The 22661-nt window shown below is 37.1% G+C and overlaps 1 protein-coding gene across 3 annotated transcripts in view; it reads left to right on the forward strand.

The window, feature by feature from the left end:
* IFT74 (intraflagellar transport 74) overlaps positions 1-15293 on the forward strand; it is a 38463-nt gene extending 23170 nt beyond the window's left edge. For all 3 annotated transcript variants that reach the window (XM_056323964.1, XM_056323963.1, XM_056323966.1), the window contains exons 15-20: positions 4185-4282; positions 5260-5386; positions 9366-9529; positions 10175-10300; positions 12678-12738; positions 14476-15293. In XM_056323964.1, the coding sequence (XP_056179939.1) occupies positions 4185-4282; positions 5260-5386; positions 9366-9529; positions 10175-10300; positions 12678-12738; positions 14476-14591 (692 nt within the window). In that variant the 3' untranslated portion in view covers positions 14592-15293. The remainder of the gene's footprint in view (positions 1-4184; positions 4283-5259; positions 5387-9365; positions 9530-10174; positions 10301-12677; positions 12739-14475) is intronic.
* The last annotated feature ends 7368 nt before the right edge of the window (positions 15294-22661 follow it).

Below are 22661 nucleotides of genomic sequence, written 5' to 3' on the forward strand. Positions count from 1 at the left end.
GTGTTCTCTAAAATTGTTCCATATAACTTAGGGCTACCATGATACTGAAAGAAAGGTCTCAGCTGGCAGTAAAGGAAGATGGATAAGAATGTACTTCAAGAGTTTCTGCATTTTCAAATGAGCTGATTTCCTGAGAAGTAGAAGGGCTTGGTCTTGATTTTCAGTACAAATACCAACCATGAAAAATGGGGCTTCGTGATCCTGACTATTTGGGTTTTGACTCTGCTTTTGCCTTTCATCAGAGGGTATTGATGGAGTAGCAAGAGGTGTTTGAGATTACCTGAGAGATTTGGGGGAACATGCAGGAGTGTTAAAGCTGGGAAAAGAGCAAATATGGTACCTGTCTTAAAAAAGAGGAGCCAGGGAATTATAGACCAGTCAGCTTAGTATTGATTTCCGAGAAGATTGTGGAAAAAGTAAGCAAGCAAATAATTTTGTAAGCATTACAAAAACAGGAATATGAGTAACACCCGTATTGATTTGTCAAGAACAAACAACTAATTTCCTTCTTTGACAGAACAATAGTGCAGAATAAAGGAGGAGCAACAGGTGACATAATTTAACTTCAACACATCTTCTACTGCTGTCTCATGTTTTTAGAAGCAAGCTAGGGAAATATTGTCTGTTATTAACTGTGCATTTGATGAAAAAAATATTGATTGTGAAGGATTCACTGCCAGGATGAAAGGATGTATTGAGTAGAGTTTTGCTGTGTGTTGCATGTTCAGGTCAGTCAGTATTTTCATTGGTCAGTTGGATGACAGGAGAGAGTTTCACAGAAAATACTACATTGGAAGAACTGAAATCATGTTGGAGGACAGGGTTAGAGTTCAAAATACTTATGGGAGATTAGAAAAGAAGTACAAGAAGTTCAAAAAGGATTAAGTGTAAGTTTGTACGCTTGGACAGAGTAATCAACAGTAAGAATGCAGAGTAGGGACCAATTCTGTGGTATGGCTCAGAGTTACAGTGGAAGACAGGGTGAACATGGCTTAGCAGTATCAGACTAACATGGAAGAGAAAATACCACAGCAGTAGGTATACATAGGGGTATAATTTGTCACACACATGAAGTAATCTTGTTCCCAGTGCATTGAGGAAGGCTTCAGTTGGAGTATTGTCTCTAGTTCTGCTCATAAAGAGGTTGGCAGTCCTGAAGAGAGACTGATGAGGGATGTGGAAAGCCTGACCTGCAACGAAATATTAAAGAACGAGTCTCTTACTTTAGAGATTTTATGACAGTTCGTCAAATGAGTAAAAAGACTTTCAAATAACAAGTGAATAATCTATCTCTGCATATAAATGGAGGATAGGAAAGGAGTAGTACACCAATAGTTGCAGAAAGAATTTGGGGAGAAAACCTTCCTAACATTAAAATTCACCAAGCACAGGAATAGAATGCTCAGGAGGATTGTAGCCTATCTAGCATGAGCTGTATGTAAAAAGAGTATAGACAGACATCTGAATTACTGACATACAGTTGTTTTTGTCCTGGAGCAAGAGAATTAATTAGATGACCTCTTGCAGTCTCTTCCATTCAATTTTTTATGAATCTCTGAAACACATAGCACTCAAATGAAACAAGGTCAGTCAGACAGGTGTGAAGAAGAGGAGAGTTGTCTGCAGGAAAACAATGAGATAAGATGTAAATATGGACCTTGTTTAATGTTTTCAAATAAATGCAAAGAAGGTTTGAAAAAATAAAAATACCTTAAAAGGTCCAGAATACCAAAGGAAAGGAGAAAAACACTAGTCAAGTCATGCAGGTAGGATTCTTAGGTCCTAATTTCACAGTATCAGGCTCAGTTTTATAAAGCTATGTAAAGTACTTTAGTTTTGTTCTTGGTTTATGTTTATGAATTTGTGAGAATGCTTTTGTTTCATGAAGGTGCTTTTATTTCACTCCTCTGCCTTCCCTACGTGTATCCTTTGGAAGATTCAGTATCCTCATTGCCTACAGCTTCCTTGAAAGCAAATGAATAGGGTTATCAAGATACTGCAATCAACAGTTAAGGCCTCTTGCTAAGTTGCATGAAAATAAATGGCATCATCTGTTATATCAAAAATAAGTGGCTCAGACTGCAAGAGGTTAATGAAGCATTTGATCACCACTAGAGCACTGAACAGCTAAATGTGGTTGTGAGTTTTGTGTTAGGTTATCTGAGTGATTCTCTTTGTAAGAATTACCAACTTAATTTTTCTAAACAAAAAAGGAAAAAATGTCTCAAATGTTTTAAACACAAAACTGTAAGCAAAAATTTCAGTACTAATACTTTCCTTACTGTCTTTCCCTTAGTTCTGTTTTACTCAGATACCTTTTTAGTGTAGAAAATTCCTGTTTGTATTTCACAGCAACATATAGTATGAAATATTCAGTAAGCCCTTCGAGGATAGAGCTCTTTTCATTGTTGTTCCTCTTACTAAAGTAAACTTGTGCTATCTTTAAGGTAGCACAAGTTCATTCTGAAGGAAAAGAATATCACAAAGAGAAAATAAATCTTCCCTTTCTAAGGATAGCTTCATTTGCAGCCTGGAGACTTGAGAAAAACAGGCCTGGAAATGACATTATTCAGGACTTGTACTTGAGTAGCTTTTTTTCCAATTGCAGGCTGTTTAAGCTTTGGTTTTCACTGTGTTTCTGGTTACTAGTTCTGGTTACTAGTTCACAGCAATGTTGGCAAAAGGTAAACCTTCCTATATTCTTGCCAGAATATATACAATATGTATATATTGTATATATATATGTATATACATATATATATTCTATACATTCTATATGTATATGTTCTATACAGTTACTAGTCAGTGTCAAGTGGACCAAAACTTTATTTCAACTTGTAGAGCCAGCTGAGTCTGCATCAAAACTAGTCATTGTTTTCAGCAATCAGCTGTGCACATTACAAGTGTGCTGTCTAATGCCATTTGTTGACCTCTAAGAATTCCGAGTGTCTTTCATCCTAAAACCTCTGCCTCACAGATGGTCTTTGTAGTATCTTAGTATTGTCCCCTGCCTCCCAATAATGCCTGTTTTGCACTCTAAAAGTTTTAGAAGCTGTACTCTGTGAAGCACCTCTGTTAAGTCTCATGGACAGCGTTGCAGATGATATCAGAGATTACAGTAGGTTTATTATCCATAAATGTTTTATTAGTAAAGAATAATAAAATCAGGTATTTTTTTAAAATCCTGGATAGTCTGGGATCCACAGTTCTCTAGTCGGTTCCCATCCCTTCAGGATTTGCCGGTATTTTCATTAAGTAGTCTTCTGTCTTCTTTCTGTCTTCCCAAATAATCCATCTTGAATTTACTATTATTTAGTTCTTGTTGCTCAGACAAGCACTTCTCCCCTTTTTCATCCAGCTAGAAAGTCTGCAAATACATTTCCTAGGTGCTCCTGTTTCAGGAGTTTTTCAAAAAGCTGTGTTTCAGGAGGAGACCCAATAGGAGGGGGATGATCATAATTTATGGCCCTGAGTGGCATCTGGATGGACCTCTGACTGTCATGTGCTGTGCCCGGCACCCTTTTTCAGTATGTCTGTCATCAGAAATACCATGTATTATGCCTAGGACACAAATAGAGAGTTCATACCACCATTGCAACTGTCTTGTCAGATTCAGTTGGACACTTATTAGAGTGGATATAAATTAGAGGTGAAGCAAAGGGGCATCATACAGAAAGAAAGAGATGGTACCAGGTGAATATCGGTCTCAGGTCCTTAGCAGTGTTTGGCATTTAGTCTAGGCCATTACAGATAGTTAAGGCACCTTTTTCCTTTCTTTAGTAGCCCATTTTGATAGCTTTCAGAAAAACGAAGACCAACAGCTTCTGGGACAAGCATTCAGAAAGGTGTCAGAAATGATGATGGAACTCCTTTCTCCTTGCGTGGCAGCCCTCACCTAAACAGCACCCAGGAAAGTGGTGACCTCATGTCATTAATCAGTCAAATATGTGTCTCTGGAAAAATTTCTCTTTCTGTCCTCTTATTCATTCCAACCCTTAAGCTGACAAGTTTCAAGGACTCTACCACCTGTCACTGAAATGAATCTTAATTTATTAATCTTAGAGTAACCTGTGTGAAATTGTACAATTTATCAATTTAATACAGAGTTTTGACTGGAAGCAATGAGGATGTGTGCTGTAGCCAAGAAAATAGAAGCCTGCTTTGTCATGTTTATTCATCTCTAGATTTTCTTGAGACTTTTGAAGAGGTGAAGAACCAAGAGTTGGAACGAAAGGCCCAAATAGAAGCCAACATTGTTGCACTTCTGGAGCACTCAAGCAGGGTAAGTGCATTTCCCTCCTCCTGTGGCAAGCTAGTTGTTCAGAAGCATAGAACAGGAGAGTGAATGGATAAAAAGGGTGGTGAGTTTTTATATATTAGTCAGTATCTGCATAATAATCTCTTCAGGGGATTAAACATTAAACCATATACAGCTGTAGTTAACAAAAGAAAAAAAAGAAAGATTTGTTTAATTTCTCTTTCTGGGGAAAGGGCTCTGAGTATTAGGTAATACTTGTGACCAGAATAAAAGAAACGTTTGCATAATTGCTGTAACTTGTCATCACTGAACTTGTCGTTATGGCTATAATGAACGTTATTTCATTTCTGATAAATGTTTCAGAATACTGCAAATAAAACTGCTTCAATATTTTGTTTACCTAAAGTCTGCAAATCTCAGTCCATGGGTAGGCTGTCTCTGCTGTTATGTAACTATTGTGATCGTCTCTCTGATCTACTAAAATTATGTCCAGAATACAATTGTATTACTGTGTAATATTTAATGTAACCACTTTAGAAATTGTTCCCATTTGCAATCTGCCATCTTTTCACACTTTCAGAAAATTTTTTCTTTTAACATTTTTTGTTTCCACGGGTTTTTTTATCTTGCAGAAATCTTTCAGCTGAGTAATTCTTTGATTATGTCATCACTTTGTGTTCTAACTCTTTCAGTATGGTATACCATAAGGTATATTTTAGGCAATGACAGTTACTTTAGAAGAGATTAATGTGTGACAGTTTATACTTGCTGCATTTTTGTTTCATCTTCACTGGCACAGTACATCTTTTATCAAAACTTGGTAGAATGAAAATTGTTTACATTTAAATCACTTCAGATTATTTTCAGAAATTTCAGTCTTTGTAGTATGAAAGGCAAATAAAAGACAGTATAATAGGACAGAGAGTTTTCTACTTGTCCAGTGACCATTTGTTGTTTCAAAGATACAGCATGTTCTTATTATTGTTATTGGTAACACACAGAACGTGAATCATATGAAACAAATTTCATCTGTTACCAGTCAAGAGCTGAAGATTATGCAGGAAGACCTCACTTTCAAGTCAAATGAAATGCAGAAATCACAAAGCACTGCTAAAAATCTGATTACAGGTGAGTTCAGGAATGTATTTTCAAATTAATTCCTTTAAAAAATTTAAATTACCTGAGTTACTACACTATAATAACTACAAGATCAGTGATCTCCAAATATTAAAATACAGTGGCAAGTTGGCTAATTGAAACTCTTGTGCGTAACAAGTTATAGGAGTATTTCACATATTATTAGTAGTAAATGATCAGCTTCCTCGCACAGGTATACATTAAACAGATGTATTTTAATACTGGGCTACAAAGTTCTCTGAGCTGGAAGTTTGACTTTACTAATACTCACCTTGAAATAAATGTTTAATTTAAAAAGTGTTTAATAAATTGAGGTAGAGACTTCCACAGTTATCTAACTATATATAATTTGTAAATCTAGTTCTTAGTATCGCTTACGATTTGTGCTTTTCTAAAGGGGTATGTACCATGGAAGAATAACTGGCAACCACAGTGAGTAGCTCTGAAATTCTCAGGCTTTGATTCTGCAAAATGAATATTCATTTTGACTTCATTTTGGAAATGCTCAAATAATAAAATTAAGTGTAATAATCTGCAGGATCTGGCCTGTATTTTCAAAAAGCAGACAGTATTTTTCTTTCATTTCTGTAACAAGTTTCTATTTAATTCCTTATTTGCACTGCTTATAGTGGAATTGTTCTCATAATTCTAAGCCTTTACCAATATCATTATTGGATCAGCAAGCCTTTCCTTGTTTGTTTCAGTGAAAGGAGGGGGCAGGAATTAAGAATCATAAATCCTTCTGTTAGAAGGCTATTACGTCCTATACTTGGTAGTAATTTTCAAAATATGAGCCTGTGATGTAACTTCAAAGTAGTTATGTGCAAATAAGTTATTATGTGCAAAATGTTACAAAAGGTGATTGTTCTGTTGCCTTTGAACATTTAATGTTCACTCATTTGCCAATACTCATTTTGCACTTCTGGTGCAGTTTAAAAAACTGGGCCATACATTACAGGTTCAAATATGATTTTTGCTTCTTTCACGTAAACATCAATTCTTACTACTTTACAATATAAGGATGTTCTGAAGCACATAGTGCTATAGAGACATTATTGCAGGACATATTTCCTTCTTTACAAGGGGGAAGAAGGAAGTTGCAGTACATAATTTGTAGTAGATCACGTTAAGTGACTCATAGGTAAACTTCTGAAAGCAAGGAGTCACAGATACTGTAATAAATAATTTTCTTCCAGAAATACAGGGAATGTTCAGTTTGCACAGTTAAAGTTCTTCATAGTCCTTGAATTATAGCACAGTCATCTTCAGGATTCTTTTATTTTGATTAAAATCTGGATTTCCGTATTTTCTTGATGTAACAAAGATACAAAAAGTCCACCAGTGGAACCCTTAAAAAAAACTGAAGAAAAAAAAAAAAAAAAAAGAGAAAAAAGAAAAGGAAACCATGAAGAGTAAACAAAAGTGCTGATGGCACAGTTTCCCAGAAACATTTCCCTGGGTCACTGTAGTTTGGTCTGAGACTTTGCTACTGTGTACACAGCGCCTGCTAGACACTGCAACTTCATGGCCTATCAGAAGGAACTGGGCTGCATCCTCTTCCTGTCTCTTCCCCTAGAGAAGTGTTGAGGTTTTTTAGTTGTAAGGGTTTTTTTCATTGAGGCTGTTGCTGTATAAGGATAGAATTCACCCCTTCCAGTTTCTTCCATTTTCTCCAGAAAGTGTGGATGGATAGGAGTAGCCCATGGCGCTCTCACTGTAGCTTGTATCAGTGTATGGATAGAACAGTCTTAAGAATCCTTTCTGGTTTTTTGGCTTTTATGTTACATGATATTTTGTGTTCCATTTATGATACATGTAAAATAAATCCCTATTAGTCAGCTATGTATTATTTAAAAAAAACCCACCAAAATATAAATACTAAAACAGCTATTTAAAATTGAAAATGCTGATTAGGCCTAAATAAATCCTTAGGAAAATCTAAAGTTGTTTTCTGCTATTTCTTTCCAATTTGAATTATTATTATTTTATAATTATATTTTTTACTGGTTTTGATGTTAAAGCCCTGATTTATTGAGATTTATTTTAAGCATACTTAGCATTTATCTTTCTTTAAAACACAGTGCCGTAGGAACAAGGGAAGTAGAGCTGTGGTCTGTTCAGTTGTATTTTAGGATCTGACATTGACCAGTACCAGGAACCTCAAAGTGAAACTATGGGCAGTTATGAAATATTCTAGATACAGGGACATTGTTTTCTTAAGCCATTTAGGGTGGAAGGCAGCAAAAACATTGAATCACAAACATGCAGTGCAGTTCCAAACCTTTTATTTTTAAACTCTTCTCACCGGTAATGATAAATTTTCCTATTTATATAAATGCTCTTTGGATATACCAGACCCTTTCAGTCTTACCTTATGGAATTATGTTCCTCAGAATAATTACAAACTGTACACAAAAATTTTGTAATTTTTTTATTTTGAGGTTCCTAAAGAAATCATCAAAGCACTGTATAATAAGCCAGAAATGTTGATTAAAGGAAATATTTCGCTCTAAGAAATCAGTATATGACGTAAATACACAAGAGGATCTTGTCCTGACAGGGTTTTGATCGAGTGAGATTTTCCCAAATAATTCCACTAAGGAAGCCATACCCACAGGTTCTGAAAAGGTGACATCTCCCTCTGTCACATATGTACATCCACTCCCTTCTGCCGTGAAGATCTATACTGCCTTGGTTAAGTTGGGGGAAAATTTCCTGCCCTTTTTCCTAGTGATCAGCACAAATCTGAGTGTGTGAACAAAATACAGTCTATGCTGAGAGAAGTTTTTTGGTGCTGTCTCATCCCTCCTGGCAGCCCACTTTGGCTGGTATTTTAGAAGGTAGAAAAAAGCCCTGCATGATTTGTATCATTCTTCTGAGTTAGGCACAGCTCTGAAACATAAGGTTATGTAGCCACGTGTTTAAATGTTCAGGAATACGAGGAAAACGATGACGAGGCAGCAGGTCAGAGAGCTGTCCAAAACAAGTCTAGCCATATCTAGTCCTTCGACACTTAGGGTGGATAACTTATCCCCAAAACTGGATCAAAATGTATTTTTTATTTTGTTTACCTTTATTTTGTCCTTTCTTAAGCATCTCATGTCTGAACAGTTTAGGTCTTTATATCTATCTTCATATAAGAATCTATCCATATTTCTAACTCCTTTAATTACCTGTATCTGTTGTTTCATTGTAATGGATTGTCCAAAGTAAATGCTGTATATTATAGCACCTGCTCATTTTGTAAACTATGATAGCTCTTACTCAGTGGAGATAAGGAAGTGTTTTCCCTGCACAGAGCGAATACTTAAAGCAAGTTTGGCTATTTACTCTCATAAGACTAAGTCTAACCATATTACCAGGGGTCCTCAAACTACGGCCCGCGGGCTGGATACGGCCCCCCAGGGTCCTCAGTCCGCCCCCGGTATTTACAAACCCCCCCCGCACCCCCGCCGGGAGTTGTGGGGGGGAAACCAAACAGCCGCAGATGGCTGCCTGCCACTGCATCTGCACCGGCCCCCTGGTTAAACAGTTTGAGGACCCCTGCCATATACACTCAACATAAATAAAAACAACATGATGCTAAAAACCTGATTTTTTTAAATTGTCTGCATTATTGCAGTCAACATTTTGTAAGGTACAACCACTGCTTTGAGACTTGAAATTGACTGATGCTATAAACAACTTTAACAAATACAAATACCTCACTGTGTTACAGAAAATCACCACATTTTCATTACTCTTGACTTGAATATAATATAGTAATTGTAATATAGGAGTCTGACTTACAGGATGATTGTGAAGATCAATTTTTTTTCTTTCATTCACATTAACATTCCCATTAATATCAAAATCAGAAAGATAAGGAGTTGTTTGTATTGTTTAAGTATAGTATAATTCTTCTATACTGGGCAGTGTATTATGAAATAAAAAGTACAGTTAATTAGAGATTGTGTATCTGGTGATCTAGAGAGTCAAAAACTGCAGATGGACCTACAGAAAATGGAACTCTTGGAGGGCAAGATGGTTGATGAACTGGCTTCTCTTAAAGACAAAACTCAACAAACAAAAATGGAGTTGGAGGTCTATAATAATTTGCCAGCTCTGAAAGCATCAGGAGAAGAGAAGAAAAAGGTAATGAAAGGAATAAAACCTTGGATTACACAAAATTTGTGTGCTTTTGAGCATCTAGTAGGGGGAAATCCAAGTCTATGACTGGGAATCCTGACTGGTAGGTGAAAACTGGGCTTGCACATCTGTGCAATGCTTCTCTAGTTATATATGTCACTTACTAAGTGTATACATGTAGCAGGCTATCAACTGCTATTCTTTTTGGTAACTTCTACAAAATTTCCCATTTATTTTAGTGATTCATCTGAACTTTTCTGCTGTAACTTACAACTACCCATAAGTCTGAACATAAAATCTAACACAGAACCCAAACAAAAAAGAAAAATCTGTCCTGAACGTATTTACTGTAGGACAGACTCCATCTAGAGCCCTTCCCATTTCGCATGTGATAAATTTCCTACAAATTCTTAATATCAGTATTACCATTTCTGGTGACGGTGAGCCTACAATCTGGTCATAACTGTTGAATATTGTCTTTAGGACAGAGCATACCTTACTAGAGAAAAGCTATATGAATCCTTTATGTATATGATGCTCTGAAAGGAAGAATCAGTAGCATTTAGAAAGCTGAATTAATATAATTTATCTGTAGCCCACAGCAAGTTAATTCATCCGTTAATCAGTTTGTGTTGGGTTTTTTCCAACTAGAGACTCCAGGATGACAAAGAAAAATTAACAAAACATAGCCATGCTTTCAAGAAAATAGTGGAACACTTGAATACAGAGTATGAGACACTAAAGAGAGAGCTGCAAGAGAATGAGACTCATTGTCAGGTATAGCTCAAGCTAAATACAGTTGTTTCTGTCGTAGTTTCGGTTTTCTCATACACAGGAAGCATTGTATGAACAAAATCTGTTGATTTCTTCTCAGAGTTTTAAAAGTTGTGTTGTAAATGCATAGCCATATTTTCTGTTTTCAAACAAATACGATGCCGATAAATTGCTTGTAAGCTTTGGATTTCAAAGTTACTAGGCAGAAGTCTTTCTGAGCTTAAAAACTGTGTGAATCCTTTGCTGAAATATTTGTTTTAGTCTTGCTCAGAGCTCTGCCCCTTTTGCCCTTCCTTTGCTTGACAAGTTTTGAGGACCAACTTAGAAAGAAACTACAGGGGAAAAAAGTCACTACTAATTAGATAAATCTCTTTTGGTTTTAAAGCTATGGTGGTAAGTTTTTTCTTGCAACTGGTACTATTAATTCCATTTCCCTTTTTCCAGTCCTTCTGCTCCTTGGAGACCACTGAGCTTTTAGGGTTTGTTCAGACTTCTTTAAACCCAAGGAACTTTGGTATATGAGTATATTTACATTTCAAAAGTGAAACAGGAAAGAAGATGTTTTTAAACTCTTGAGCAGCTTCTATTCTTCCATTATAAACACCCATAAATTGCTGTCATTTTGGCAACAGAACTTCACTGCAATGTAAGTCTCAATGCACAGAAGGAAAATGGATAACTTCAAAATAATTAATTCCCATTTTTCAGCTTATTTTCTCTGCATATCACTGATTTTTATTGTTTCTGGTTATTGAGATCTTTGTCTTTTAGAACTGTTACTTTTTTCTAATTCGGTTAAAAGCTGAAGATGGTATTTATACATGTTTAATTTAACATTCTTCTGGAGTGAACTTTATGGACTGGATGAGAGTGCATAGCTCTAAATGGGAAGGTGTACATATACATTTGTAGCATATGGTTATTGTGGGATAACTCTAGGGTGATGTTATAAATCCCCAAAGCTGCATGACAAAGTTTGCAAGACTTCAGATACTGTATAATTTTTTGTGCCAAGATCAGATTCTTATTCCTAGAGATTACATAAATCAGAAATGGATACCCAGTGTTAATTACTTGCATAATGGTGCTAAAAGGTTTGTAAAAAATAGTAATTGTACAGTGTTTCTTCAGTTCATTAAGCTGTGGCAGTTCTATTTCAATGTGTGCAAAAAGGTTTTGTTTCTTTGATTTTTACCTCATGAGTGTAACTGTCATAAGGATGAGTAAAGGTGTATCTCAAAATAAATAGCTGAATAGTTGACATGCATCAAGCATTTTGAAATACAAATATCCTTTACATATTTTGAGGGTATGGGCGATTTTGCAAGCAGTTGATTGTATGAGTTGTGGCCTTCAAGGAATTGCTATAAAAATGCACTGCATATTTCCTTTGATATATATCAGACAGTATTTTAAGCTTAGACTCCTTTACTGGCTGTATTGCATGTAGCAACAGAAATACCGTATTTTGGAAATAAAGGACTGCCATGTGTGCTGTGAACCGGTACACTAGATAACTGATTCTTCACTGTAAGATTTGCAACTGATCTGATATCTTCTAGCTGAAGAATAAGCTTTTAAATAAAAAGTTGAAGTATTTTCCTGATTTATTACCTTAGCTTCCACTGAAAGTTTAGTCTCAGAATGATTTTCAGTTTTTGCATTTAAAAATAACATCTGCATATCTTGAAATGCAGAACCTTGAACAGCAGCATCAGAAAAACAAATACAAAATTGTATTGTAAGGAAGCAGCCATCAATATAATGTCCACATTAGTTTCCTGTTGATGTTGAAAGTATTGAAGAAGTGCCAGCACTTAGCCCACACTCCTACAATCTTCTCGCTGCAGCTCTGTTCTTATCACAGTTTCTGGCATCAGACAGGAAACTTAACTATGGAAGTAAGGAAGTTTCTTCTGTGTAGCTCAAAGTCCAAGACAGTGTCAGGAAGTATTGTATCTTTGGTGATTTTAGATCTTACTGATTTTAAGAAGAGATCATTTAAATGATATGAAGTATTATGAGAATTAGTATCTCCCTGCAGTGTTCACGTCTTTATTTCTGATTTGCTTACACATTTCCCTATATGAAAAGTCTTGAATTCTCATCTGTTTTTTTTCTTTCTATCACTGCAGTTGCATGCAGTGGTTTTATATCAATAGATCTATGAAGTGCTAAATTATGTACAGGTTAATCACTGAGAGCTTTATAAATAATTTTGCTATTGTTTCTCATTTCTGTGGGGTTTTTTGTAAGAAAACTTTGACCTTATCAGGTGATAGAGTACAAGGTATTGATACAACATTTGGGGGAAATTCTTTGTGTAATGTACATCTGTAATAATGATCGGTTTCATTTTTGCCTCTTTTTATGTTTTCAGCTTACAAATTTGGAGAGGAAGTGGCAGCACCATGAGCAAAATAACTTTATGATGAAGGAATGTATCCTTTTCTTTCAGAAATACAGTAAAATTCATGCACTGTATTAATTGAGGAAGAAGTCTGTTTCCTCCAGCAGCATAAGACAGGACGGAGTGGGGAGAAGGAGATGGGAGGAGGGGAAAGGCAATGCTTTGCAAATGTCTGGTTAGGTGATAGATATTACATAACAGCAAAACTTGTATGTGTTGCCTGAAACAATTTTACAGCAGTCTGAAGTTTTCCCTGTTGGGTCAGTTTTGCCATTGGGTTTCATATGAAGATGATCTTCACGTCCGTCCAGTCTTACCTGAAATTATCCAGCAAGTGTAGCATTGCTTGAAAGTCTGTATAGTATGGTGACTTTGCATGGCATTTTGCAGTTTTGAAACACCAAAATATCAATGATGAAAAAGTAAACATCAAATTGTATGCAGTTAATGTATTTCTTATCAAATAAAGAGGGATTGGGTTTTAGAGGGGAGAAATTTAGGTAAATGTGGTAAGATATGACAAGGAGATGCTTTAGCTGCAAAATGGGCTGGAATAGGGGAACTCTTGTAGCTCTCTCATTATGTGATGCTAATTAAAGAGTTACATTTCACTAATCATATAAGACCTTCCAAAACATCAGCAAAATCTTATTTGGTGCAAGTGACTTTCGTAAGGCAGTTTTTGAAAGTAGCAAAAGCAGTGAGGTTTTTTTAATTAGAACTGATTGTTCTTATCTCGTACTGTTCTCCATATTTATTACAGAGATCTGAGTAGAGCATAGATGCACTTTTATTTTACATTCCAGGGACTTTGAACTCACTGCAACAAATTCACCTTTTTACAATTATTTAAGAAGCAAAAAATCTGAAATCTCAAAGATGCATAGAATCACTGTTATATGGTTATAGTACAAATGTAATTGGCAAAAGTACTATCAAAACTAGAGTGTACCATCCAGCATTGTGTGTTGGATAATAGACATTGCTACATGTCTCAGAAAATGTCACGAGAATATATTTCAGGCAATTCTATAATAGCCTAGCCATCACAGGGGAAAAAATACAGGATCTGCATACCATTACCTTTTTCATATACCAAATACTCCATTTTTCATATCTGGTAAGTGCTCAAATTCTTAGAAAAAAATCTGAGAAATTGGACAACATAATGTAATTGGAGTCACCTCTATAAAAAAGTCTCTACAGGAATATTTTATTAAGACAGGAATCTCAGATTCTTATTTTTTCTAACAGAAAAAAACTCTTAAAGCAATCCAAAAGAAAAAGTTGATCAGGATATTAAAAGTGCCTCCTAACTTGCTGCAAGGAATTACCTATCCAAATGCAAACCCTTATACAGAGCTTTATGTCTGCTTGAGCTAGTGGAAAGAAAGGTCCTGCTTTCTCACTGGGACTTTCGTAGCCGGAGTTCTGAAGTGCCAAACTGTGTGTCAGTAAATAGCTGAGTGCCTTGAAATGGTTTTGTTTGCAGTGTGACAATGGGCAGAGTCTTCCACAAGGGACTTATTGCCTATATACATAAAAACAAAACTGACTCAGGCATGTAATCTTTGGGGTTTTGCCATGCTTGGCATGAGATGGGAGCTAGTAAATTGGTGTAAATCTTTTAGACGCAGTTATGAATTTTTTCCATTATTTGCAAACCTTGACGGTTTTCACAGAAGGAAACTTACTGTAGTTCCCTTATGATCTCTAATTATGCTAATATTTGTACTGGCAGTTTGTTTCCTTAATTCTTTTTAATCAGTCATAGCAACAAAAAGTCAGGAGAGTGACTACCAGCCAATAATGAAGAATGTGAGAAAGCTGGTCACGGAATACAACAAAGCTCTCATAGATGCCTTACAAAACACCAAGAACTGAACCCAGGCACTTCCTTCCTGCCCCAGTGGACCAACAATGAGAGATGTGCACAGGCAACATGGAAAGCTGGATTACTGAGCTCATTCACTCACTGCTACAGTGACAGTTATTCCTAAAAGTATTTTTCCAGATTTTTAGAACTGAAGGGTTTTAATAGTATCCCTCCTTTTGCAACATTCAAAAATTTTAGAAATAAATTTCTGAATTTTTAGAAACTTGTAGAAATATAAAGGAAGTGCTGCACCTAAAAGCCCATTGCTGAATTGCATCTTAAATGTGAAATGTCAGTCTGCTTTACACAGTGAATCTCTAATTGTCTTGTAGTCCTATCCCTGCCTGACAGGCTGTCATACATCTTAAGTGGAGTATATAATAAACTAAATTCTAATATCAGTAAACCATCCCTATTTAAATAGCAATTTATAACCAGTAAGGAACACATACAAGGATGGCAAGCATCCTTTTAAGTTGGAACTGCTTCATAGTGTAAAGTCTTATAATAAAAGCAAATGTACTTCAGATCTGTCAACAAATTTTCATTTCCTAATGGAGAACTGATCAACTTCCTTATTTTATATTTTGTAATGTAATTACAAGGAGAGAACTGTGATAAAAAGAAGTGAAACACAGCTAATACTGACCTTGTGCAGAGCATTTTATTTTTATAATATTCAACAATAAAGGAAATAACAGAGAAAAGTATATTTTCTGCATTTTTTTCTCTTCTGTTTTCAAGCTGCAGTGCCATATGCAACCTCTACTTTCACAAAATACACAGAAACAGATTCAACATAGAAAAAAACCAGTATACTGATACAGAAATAACAATGTGCTTTATGATGCATACTTTTCACATTTACGTAAAACAATTTCCATGTATATATTTCCCTTACATTCTACATATAATGTAATTATAAACTACCTATCAAAAATTTCCTCCACCTGGTATGTTTTAAGCAAGTCCTGATCAAAGAGAAAAAAGCTCAATTGACTATAGGTAGGAATCTTAGCCAGACAGTAATCTCACCTTTTACAGAAAATAATAAAAACCAGAAGGGCCTGGATTTATAGTTGTTATGCTTTCTTAGAAAAGTTTTCTGAAAAGAAGTAGACTATACGCTTCACTTGGTAGAACTAGAGTAGACAAAGCACTAGAAAATGCACTGAATCCATTAAAGTAGAAGTTCTGTATTTTTGTTGCTAAATTTCTCCAAATCTATAATTATTTTGAGTGTAAAGGGGTATATTAAACAAAAATATTGAAGATTATTGCAGAAAGCACTGTGTTTCCAAATTCAGCACAGTAAATGCTGCTGTTGTGTATATTTATGTCTGTATAATATTTAGAGATAATGGAACAGGATTTCTATAAACCAAGGTCTGTTATCTAGGGGAAATTCCCACTAATGTCTCTTCCTTCCTGTCAAAGTTTCAGCTATTCCAGAGAGAGCCCGTTATTTATTGAGATAAGGTTGAAGTCTAATATTCTCACCAATGAAAGTATTAGCCAAAGAGATCACCTCCTGATTTCCACATGTGCTACAATAACATATTTTAATGAACAATGGAAAAAAGCTGCAGACTGCATAAATAGGCTGCTTTAAGTCTGCTTTCACTCAGGGCAGGGGATGGTTTTATTCCTTGGTAGCCATTCTGTAAGACAGCATGGTAAAGTTTACAGGTTTTTGTTCTGTTCCCTGTGAGGTGCCTGTCATAAACCCCTCCGTCCAGCATGCTTTTCTTTTCCTTGTTGTATTGAAGAATCTCTGGATTAACTGTTTCTGTCTGAGAATCTCATCAGTCATTCCCTCTTTTAACAGTTCACCATTATGGTCCTGGATCATGGTCGTAGTACCCACGGCTGAGGAGAACTGGATTCTAAATGGTGAGCGACACAGCAGGTGGTTAATGTCTGTGTAGGAGATTTAGTAACTTACTCCCAGTAGTCAGCTGAGTCACTTGTATCCATATCTAGTGTCTGAAGTCTCAGTGAAAGTAACCTTTTCTTTAACTCTTTTTATCTTTTTTTTTTTAACACAAGTGTAAGTACCAGCCATGTGGCATTTTTTCACTAAGCTCCTGTGTGTATATCAAGACTAATTCAGTCACACAGGTTTGTCTACCCTGGCAATGTTTTATCTGTGTTAGGACTTGAAACTGAGAGAACATCAATTAAGTGGCAGCATCCATGGGGTGGAGAGATCTAAAACCTTTTCTGCTCACCTATCTCACCGTGGCTGAGTGGAGGTAAGGATCACTTTCCTCAGCCTGCTGGCAGTACTCTTCCTAGCACAACCCAGCATACTGTTGGCCTTTTTTGCTGTGCATTGTTCGCTCTTGGTCAGCTTGGTATCCACCAGGAAGGATCCCAAGGTCCTCAGTAAAGCTGCTTTCCAGCCAATTAGCCCCAGTGTGTATGGGTGCCTGGGCTGTTCCTCCCCGGGGGCAGGACTGTACATTTATCTTTATGGAACTTCATGAGGTTCCTGTCTGACCATTTCTTTAGCATGTTGAGGCCCCTCTGAACAGCAGTGCACCCGTCTCATACATCAGCCACTCCTCCCAGCTTTGTATCATCTGGAAACTTGTTGAGAGTGCGCTCTGACCTATCATCCAGGTCATTAGTGAAAGGTTAAACAGTACTGGCACAAATAGGCAGTGCTACTGATTGGCCTCCAGCTGGACTTTGGGCCACTGATCACACAGTGAGCCCTGAGCCAGTTTTCAGTCCACCTCGCTGTCTGCTTACCTAACCCATACTTCGTAAGCTGATCCATGAGGTTTTTATGGGAAACGGTGTCAAACACCTTGCTAATGTTGAGGTAAACATCCACACCTCTCTCCTCGCTGGCTGAGTTACCTACCTCCTTGTGTAAGGCTGTCAGGTTGGTTAAGCTTAATTCCTGCTTCATAAACCCATGCTATGTATTCACGGCCAGCTTTCCATCCTTCATGTGCCTGGGAATGGTTTCCAGAGTAAGTTGCTCCATCACTTTCTCAGGGACTGAGGTGAGGCTGACTGGCCTGTAGTTCCCTGGCTCGCTTTTCTTGGTTTTCCTGAAGATAAGACTGACATTTGCTTTCTTTAAGTTGTCAGAAGCCTCCCCCTATCATAATGGGGGAAAAAAGGTAATGGAGAATGGCCTCAAGATGCCATCAGCCATCTCCCTCTGCACATGTGGGTGCATACAAACAAGCCCCATGGACTTGGGTATGTCCAGTTTAAAAGTTACCTAACCCTGTCCTCCTCCAGGAAGATGCCACTGAGACATTAGGATACCATGTTTGACAGTGTCTTGTCACTCCAAATCTGTTCACCAGCACACTGCATGTAGAAATAGGCATTTCAATTTCAAAGTCTTCAACCAAAGGGTCTGTTATCTTCTGTTATGTTTGTGCTTTGCATGAGGATGAGCATAGGAATGACTGTCATTATTATCCAGCTCATGACGGGACGACACTGCACCAACCTTGTTCCCATATTCAGGGATATCATCATCTCTCCAGGAAATCTGTATTTTTGCTGCCGGCAAGAGCTAATCCTCTTCCTGTTGGTCTTTGTGCTTCATCTTACCTTCACTGCTTTTCATTGTGAAAAAAACCCACATTTTTCTTTCAAAAGGAGTTGACTTTTTTTCTTACATTAATGAGCTTAGAATACAACATCCCTGTGAGCAATTCCATACAGGCAGAACACTGAGATTCCTTTTTAGTTCTTTCTGCCTGACAACATTAGTTAATATTAATGCATCTTTGTGCTGGTATGTCCTGTTTCACAACTGGAGGGATATGTTACCAAAGCGAAATTGTTTTAAAGTCTTTCAGTACACTTCCATTTTTCTGCTGCAAATATAAAACAAAAATACAAAGCGTAAGGCAGGCCTCATGATGAGGCATTAGCCAGCAGAGTATCTTCGTTTGAGGAGAAAGATATTAAAATGCTTTCTTTATTCTGCTTTGAGTGAGCTCCTTGGAAACATCTCACAGTGATAAAGCATCTGGGTGGGGTGGACATCATACAGTTGGAGGAACATGTGCATAATGTGAATACTAGTTGAAGGCAGAACGCTATATACATTGCAGGTGGCAACTCCAGCCAAAGCAATGCTGCGAAATGCAGGTTAATCACTGAGAAGGGGAATTGAATTGGTCCCAAACAAAACAGTTACCATCTTTTTCTTCTTCGGTAAAGAAGAAGGAAGCCTTTAAGCATTTCATAACTGCAGAGGTGATCTGAATTCAAATCCCAGCTTTGATCAATCATTCGTTGGGACTGACAAAAGTTTGGGAGGAGAGGAAGAAATGTTTCTTGCCCTGACTTGCAGTCCACAGTTGCAGGTTCTCCTTTCAGGAAGAAGGACAAACTCGACAATATGCCAAATGTGTGAAATGGAGGAAGCCTCCCACATTCAAAAAAAAAAAAAAAGACAGACAAAGAAATGTGAAATGAACTGCTCTTGTTTCCTCTTGTAAAGCTAATTCCTTGAAAGCTACATTCATTCAAAGTGGCTGAGCTTGATTTGCTGAGCACTGACATCTTTGGATCAGGCCCAAGATTTCTGCTGTGCAGCAAAGGGTAGGTATGGTGCAAGACTTGAAAAACTTCGGTCTCTAACATGCAACATGAGTTTCCCCACAAATACTACTTCAAGTGAGGTGAAAGGGACTCAGAACCTCTGAAAATTAGAAAAAGAAAATTATTATTGTACCAGAAATTATCAGTAGTATCAGTCACCCCAACAGTTATGCATGAGAGACAAAATTCCAAATAAAACCTTCAAAATTTCAGTATCCTTCCTGTTCCTTCTTTTTCTACCAAATTAAATGAAGAAAGGGTATTTAAGGGCTTGGACTTGAACAAGTTTGCTGTATTTAGTATTTTTTTTAGGATTATTGAGCTGAAAGTTACTGAAGTTCTTTACCTATAAGCAAATCTACATTTTAACTTCTTACCTTAAGATGAGACGTGCATGTTGTTCACACTTCCATATTTCAAGAATTGCTAAAGTTACGTTGTTCAAACTCCAAAACAACTTACTATTCAGAAATCTTTATGTCATACAGAGGACTGAAGGTAAAGCTGGAGCATTCAAGAGAGGGAACCGTTACACTGCAGCTCACCAACAGTGTGCGAGTGGGGTCTCCTATATCAGTACGAGATTTTAGCCAGTCCCAGTTTGGCACAAATTGGAAGCAGAGCCAGGTGGATAGCAAATGTATCCATAAGTTGCACTTACTAAATGCTTGTTAAAGTTAAATAAAGTTAAATGATGCAGTCATCAAACAAAAATTACCCTTAGAATTGCATTATCAGTGTGAGATTAATTCAGTGGAAGATAGTGGGTCCTGCAAACAGGTTTTTACGAATGAATTTTTGTAACCTTAATGGATGAAAGCACTAACCTTGAAATTTAATTAACATGGCACATTTCCTGGTCCTTGGAAGCAACAGTCAGGTCTGCAAACTTCAGGCACGTTAAGTGGCTTACGCAATTAGTAATTATCTCTCCAGAGGAATGAAATTTACCTCATTTGGGACGGGCTACTTTAGGCAGTCATATTTTTATTGCTGGGCATCATTGGGGTGATGAACACACAGACTCGTTAGTCCTTCAAAATGTATTGTAGAAAAATTAAGTAGAAACAGAGGAGAAAAATGGTGAATGTGAATGCTAGCTTCTGTGCGAGCTCTGCTTACCTCCTGTTAGATGACGCCTTTCAGGCTGAAGAATCTCTCCAGACTTGACTCTGAGGCAGCAGGAGTATTGGCATTGCTTACCTTTGTGTTCCCAGAATGTGATCTAATCTTGGCAGAGAAACAGAAGCTTGATTTGGGGTTAATTTAGCACATGTTCAAAATTACCTGTTTTAGCAGATCTTTTAAAAAAGCAGACGTGCTTTAAAACAATAGGCTTAAAAAGCAATGACAAAGATGAAGGTTTGTCCTTTTCATACAAACCAAGTGGGATATAACTAGCTTGTCTTTTCTCACTCATGTGACTTCATACGGATGTTGAACATCAGTGGCCATCACCACTGCTGGATCTTAACTTCCTTTCTCACACTTTCTGCAAGGTATATAAATAATATAATATAAATATTATTTATATAATATATAAAAATTATTTTATATAATACAATAATATATAACTATATAATGTATAAATATGAATTTATATAAAAATATAAATATACAATCTATATATCTGCAAAAATAAAAAACTATTTTTAAAAATAGTTTCAGTCCCTTTTGTCAACAAAGAATTGGGAAACAAAAATTCTTTTTTTGTCCTGCTGACATCTACATGATTTTTGTCCTGCTAAAATCTACATGAAGCCTATTTCAGCAAAACACAAGTGACTCACAAAGTAAGTTTACACAGTACAGACCTTAGCCAAACAGCCCGACGGCCTTCGCAATGACTTTACTGACTTAGAGGACCTAAATTACTCTTGTGTTGTTTCATCAGCTGCACTTTCCCTGTGAAAGAAACCTAAGATTCCCATAAGACCCTGTGTTTTAATTCTGTTGTAGTAAATTCCCTTCCATTTCACCAGCAAGGAAGACAGGAAAGCAACCTGTTTGGCTAAGGCTGTTCTGTAGGCTGCTCAGTACTCTGACATTTTCCAGGCTATGGTCTCCTGAAAATCTAAGAGAAGCTCTTTTTTGAGAAGAAAACAAAAGCACTGAGCAAAAAAACCTTATCATAGCTGTGTTTGCAATCCTGAGCTACATTTTGAATATGTACATGCAGGAGAGGCTCTAGAAAAAGAAGTAACTACACCTCCTCAGCATGTGCTGCCAAGTCAGGAGAATGAGATGCAACAGAAACCAGACTGTTACCTTTTCTGCCCCACCTTAAAGTTTCTCACAATCACCTACTACAATATCAGCACTTCTCCACACCGTCCCTTTGACATTAGTATCTTTGACTATGTACCGCAGAAACCCTGATCTCCCTCCAGTTCCTGCACTGCCACTGCATTGAACAGGAATAGCCCTTGTCCTGACTGCTTAGACCAGCAACCACACATGTCCTCTGGCTGGCCACCCGGCTGCTGCCTCTCACTTCCAGGTGATCCGAAAGAGGTGGCTAAGGGGCTGTCGTTGTCCTCAGTGGCATAGGCTGTTCTGGAGGGGAGAACAGGATCTGTTTAAGAAAAACGTAAACAACTCATTTATGAGCTTCTGCTTCACATTAGCTGATTGTAGTGAGTAATAAATAATTCCTAAAGTTCCTTTACTGCCTCCTACTAACACACATTAATATCTTGTCAAGGCCAAAGTACTGGCTTGTTTCCAAAAAGCATAATACAGCCAGACACTGCAAGAGGATATGTGCTTTCTGCTAACACATCTACCTGATTAAAGAAGTGCAGAGTGGCATTGTTTCTTTTTCCTCCTCACATAATTCCATGCGTTACAGCATGTATGAATGGATTGTCCTTGAGAAAAGCGTGCTGCTTATCTAAAGAGGAAAGCCTGGTGTCAGGAGTTCAGGGCACTTGACAAATCATAAAATTAGACTTCAGCAAAAAGAGTTATGAAAAGCCATCTTTAATGCTAGGGTTATATTTACATGTTGAAAGACAATTAGTTTCCCTGCTGTATTCAATTTAAAAACTCATGCAGGCCATTGTGATGGGTGTTAAGTCAGATGTGAATTCTGATAGGTATTAATCAGCAGTTAACCACCAACAGAACTGATGTTCCTGAGGGGACTGCTTTAGACATCACGTGGGGTTGAGCAGCCTTTCTAGGTCTTTCCAAGTACCTTTAGAAAAGGCAGAGTGTAGTCCATGGGGTCCAAACCCAGCTACATGCCCACCTGAGGACATGCCATAGGCATGCTCATCGTCCAGCCCTGTCGTCAACAGCCTCTCTTAGCCCTGCATGCAACAAAAGCTAAAGTAACTTGCTATCATATTTTACTCTTTCTGCCATCCTCACTTTTAGCCCATTTTCTTTCACTGGCATTTTGGTTTTGCCAGTAGGCTATTTCCAATTTTTCTGGTCTTTAACAGTGAATACAGGCTAAGATTTAGGATCCTCTTGTCTGTAGATACACC

The sequence above is a fragment of the Falco biarmicus genome, chromosome Z (genome assembly GCF_023638135.1).
Source record: "Falco biarmicus isolate bFalBia1 chromosome Z, bFalBia1.pri, whole genome shotgun sequence".
Taxonomy (NCBI): Eukaryota; Metazoa; Chordata; class Aves; order Falconiformes; family Falconidae; genus Falco; species Falco biarmicus.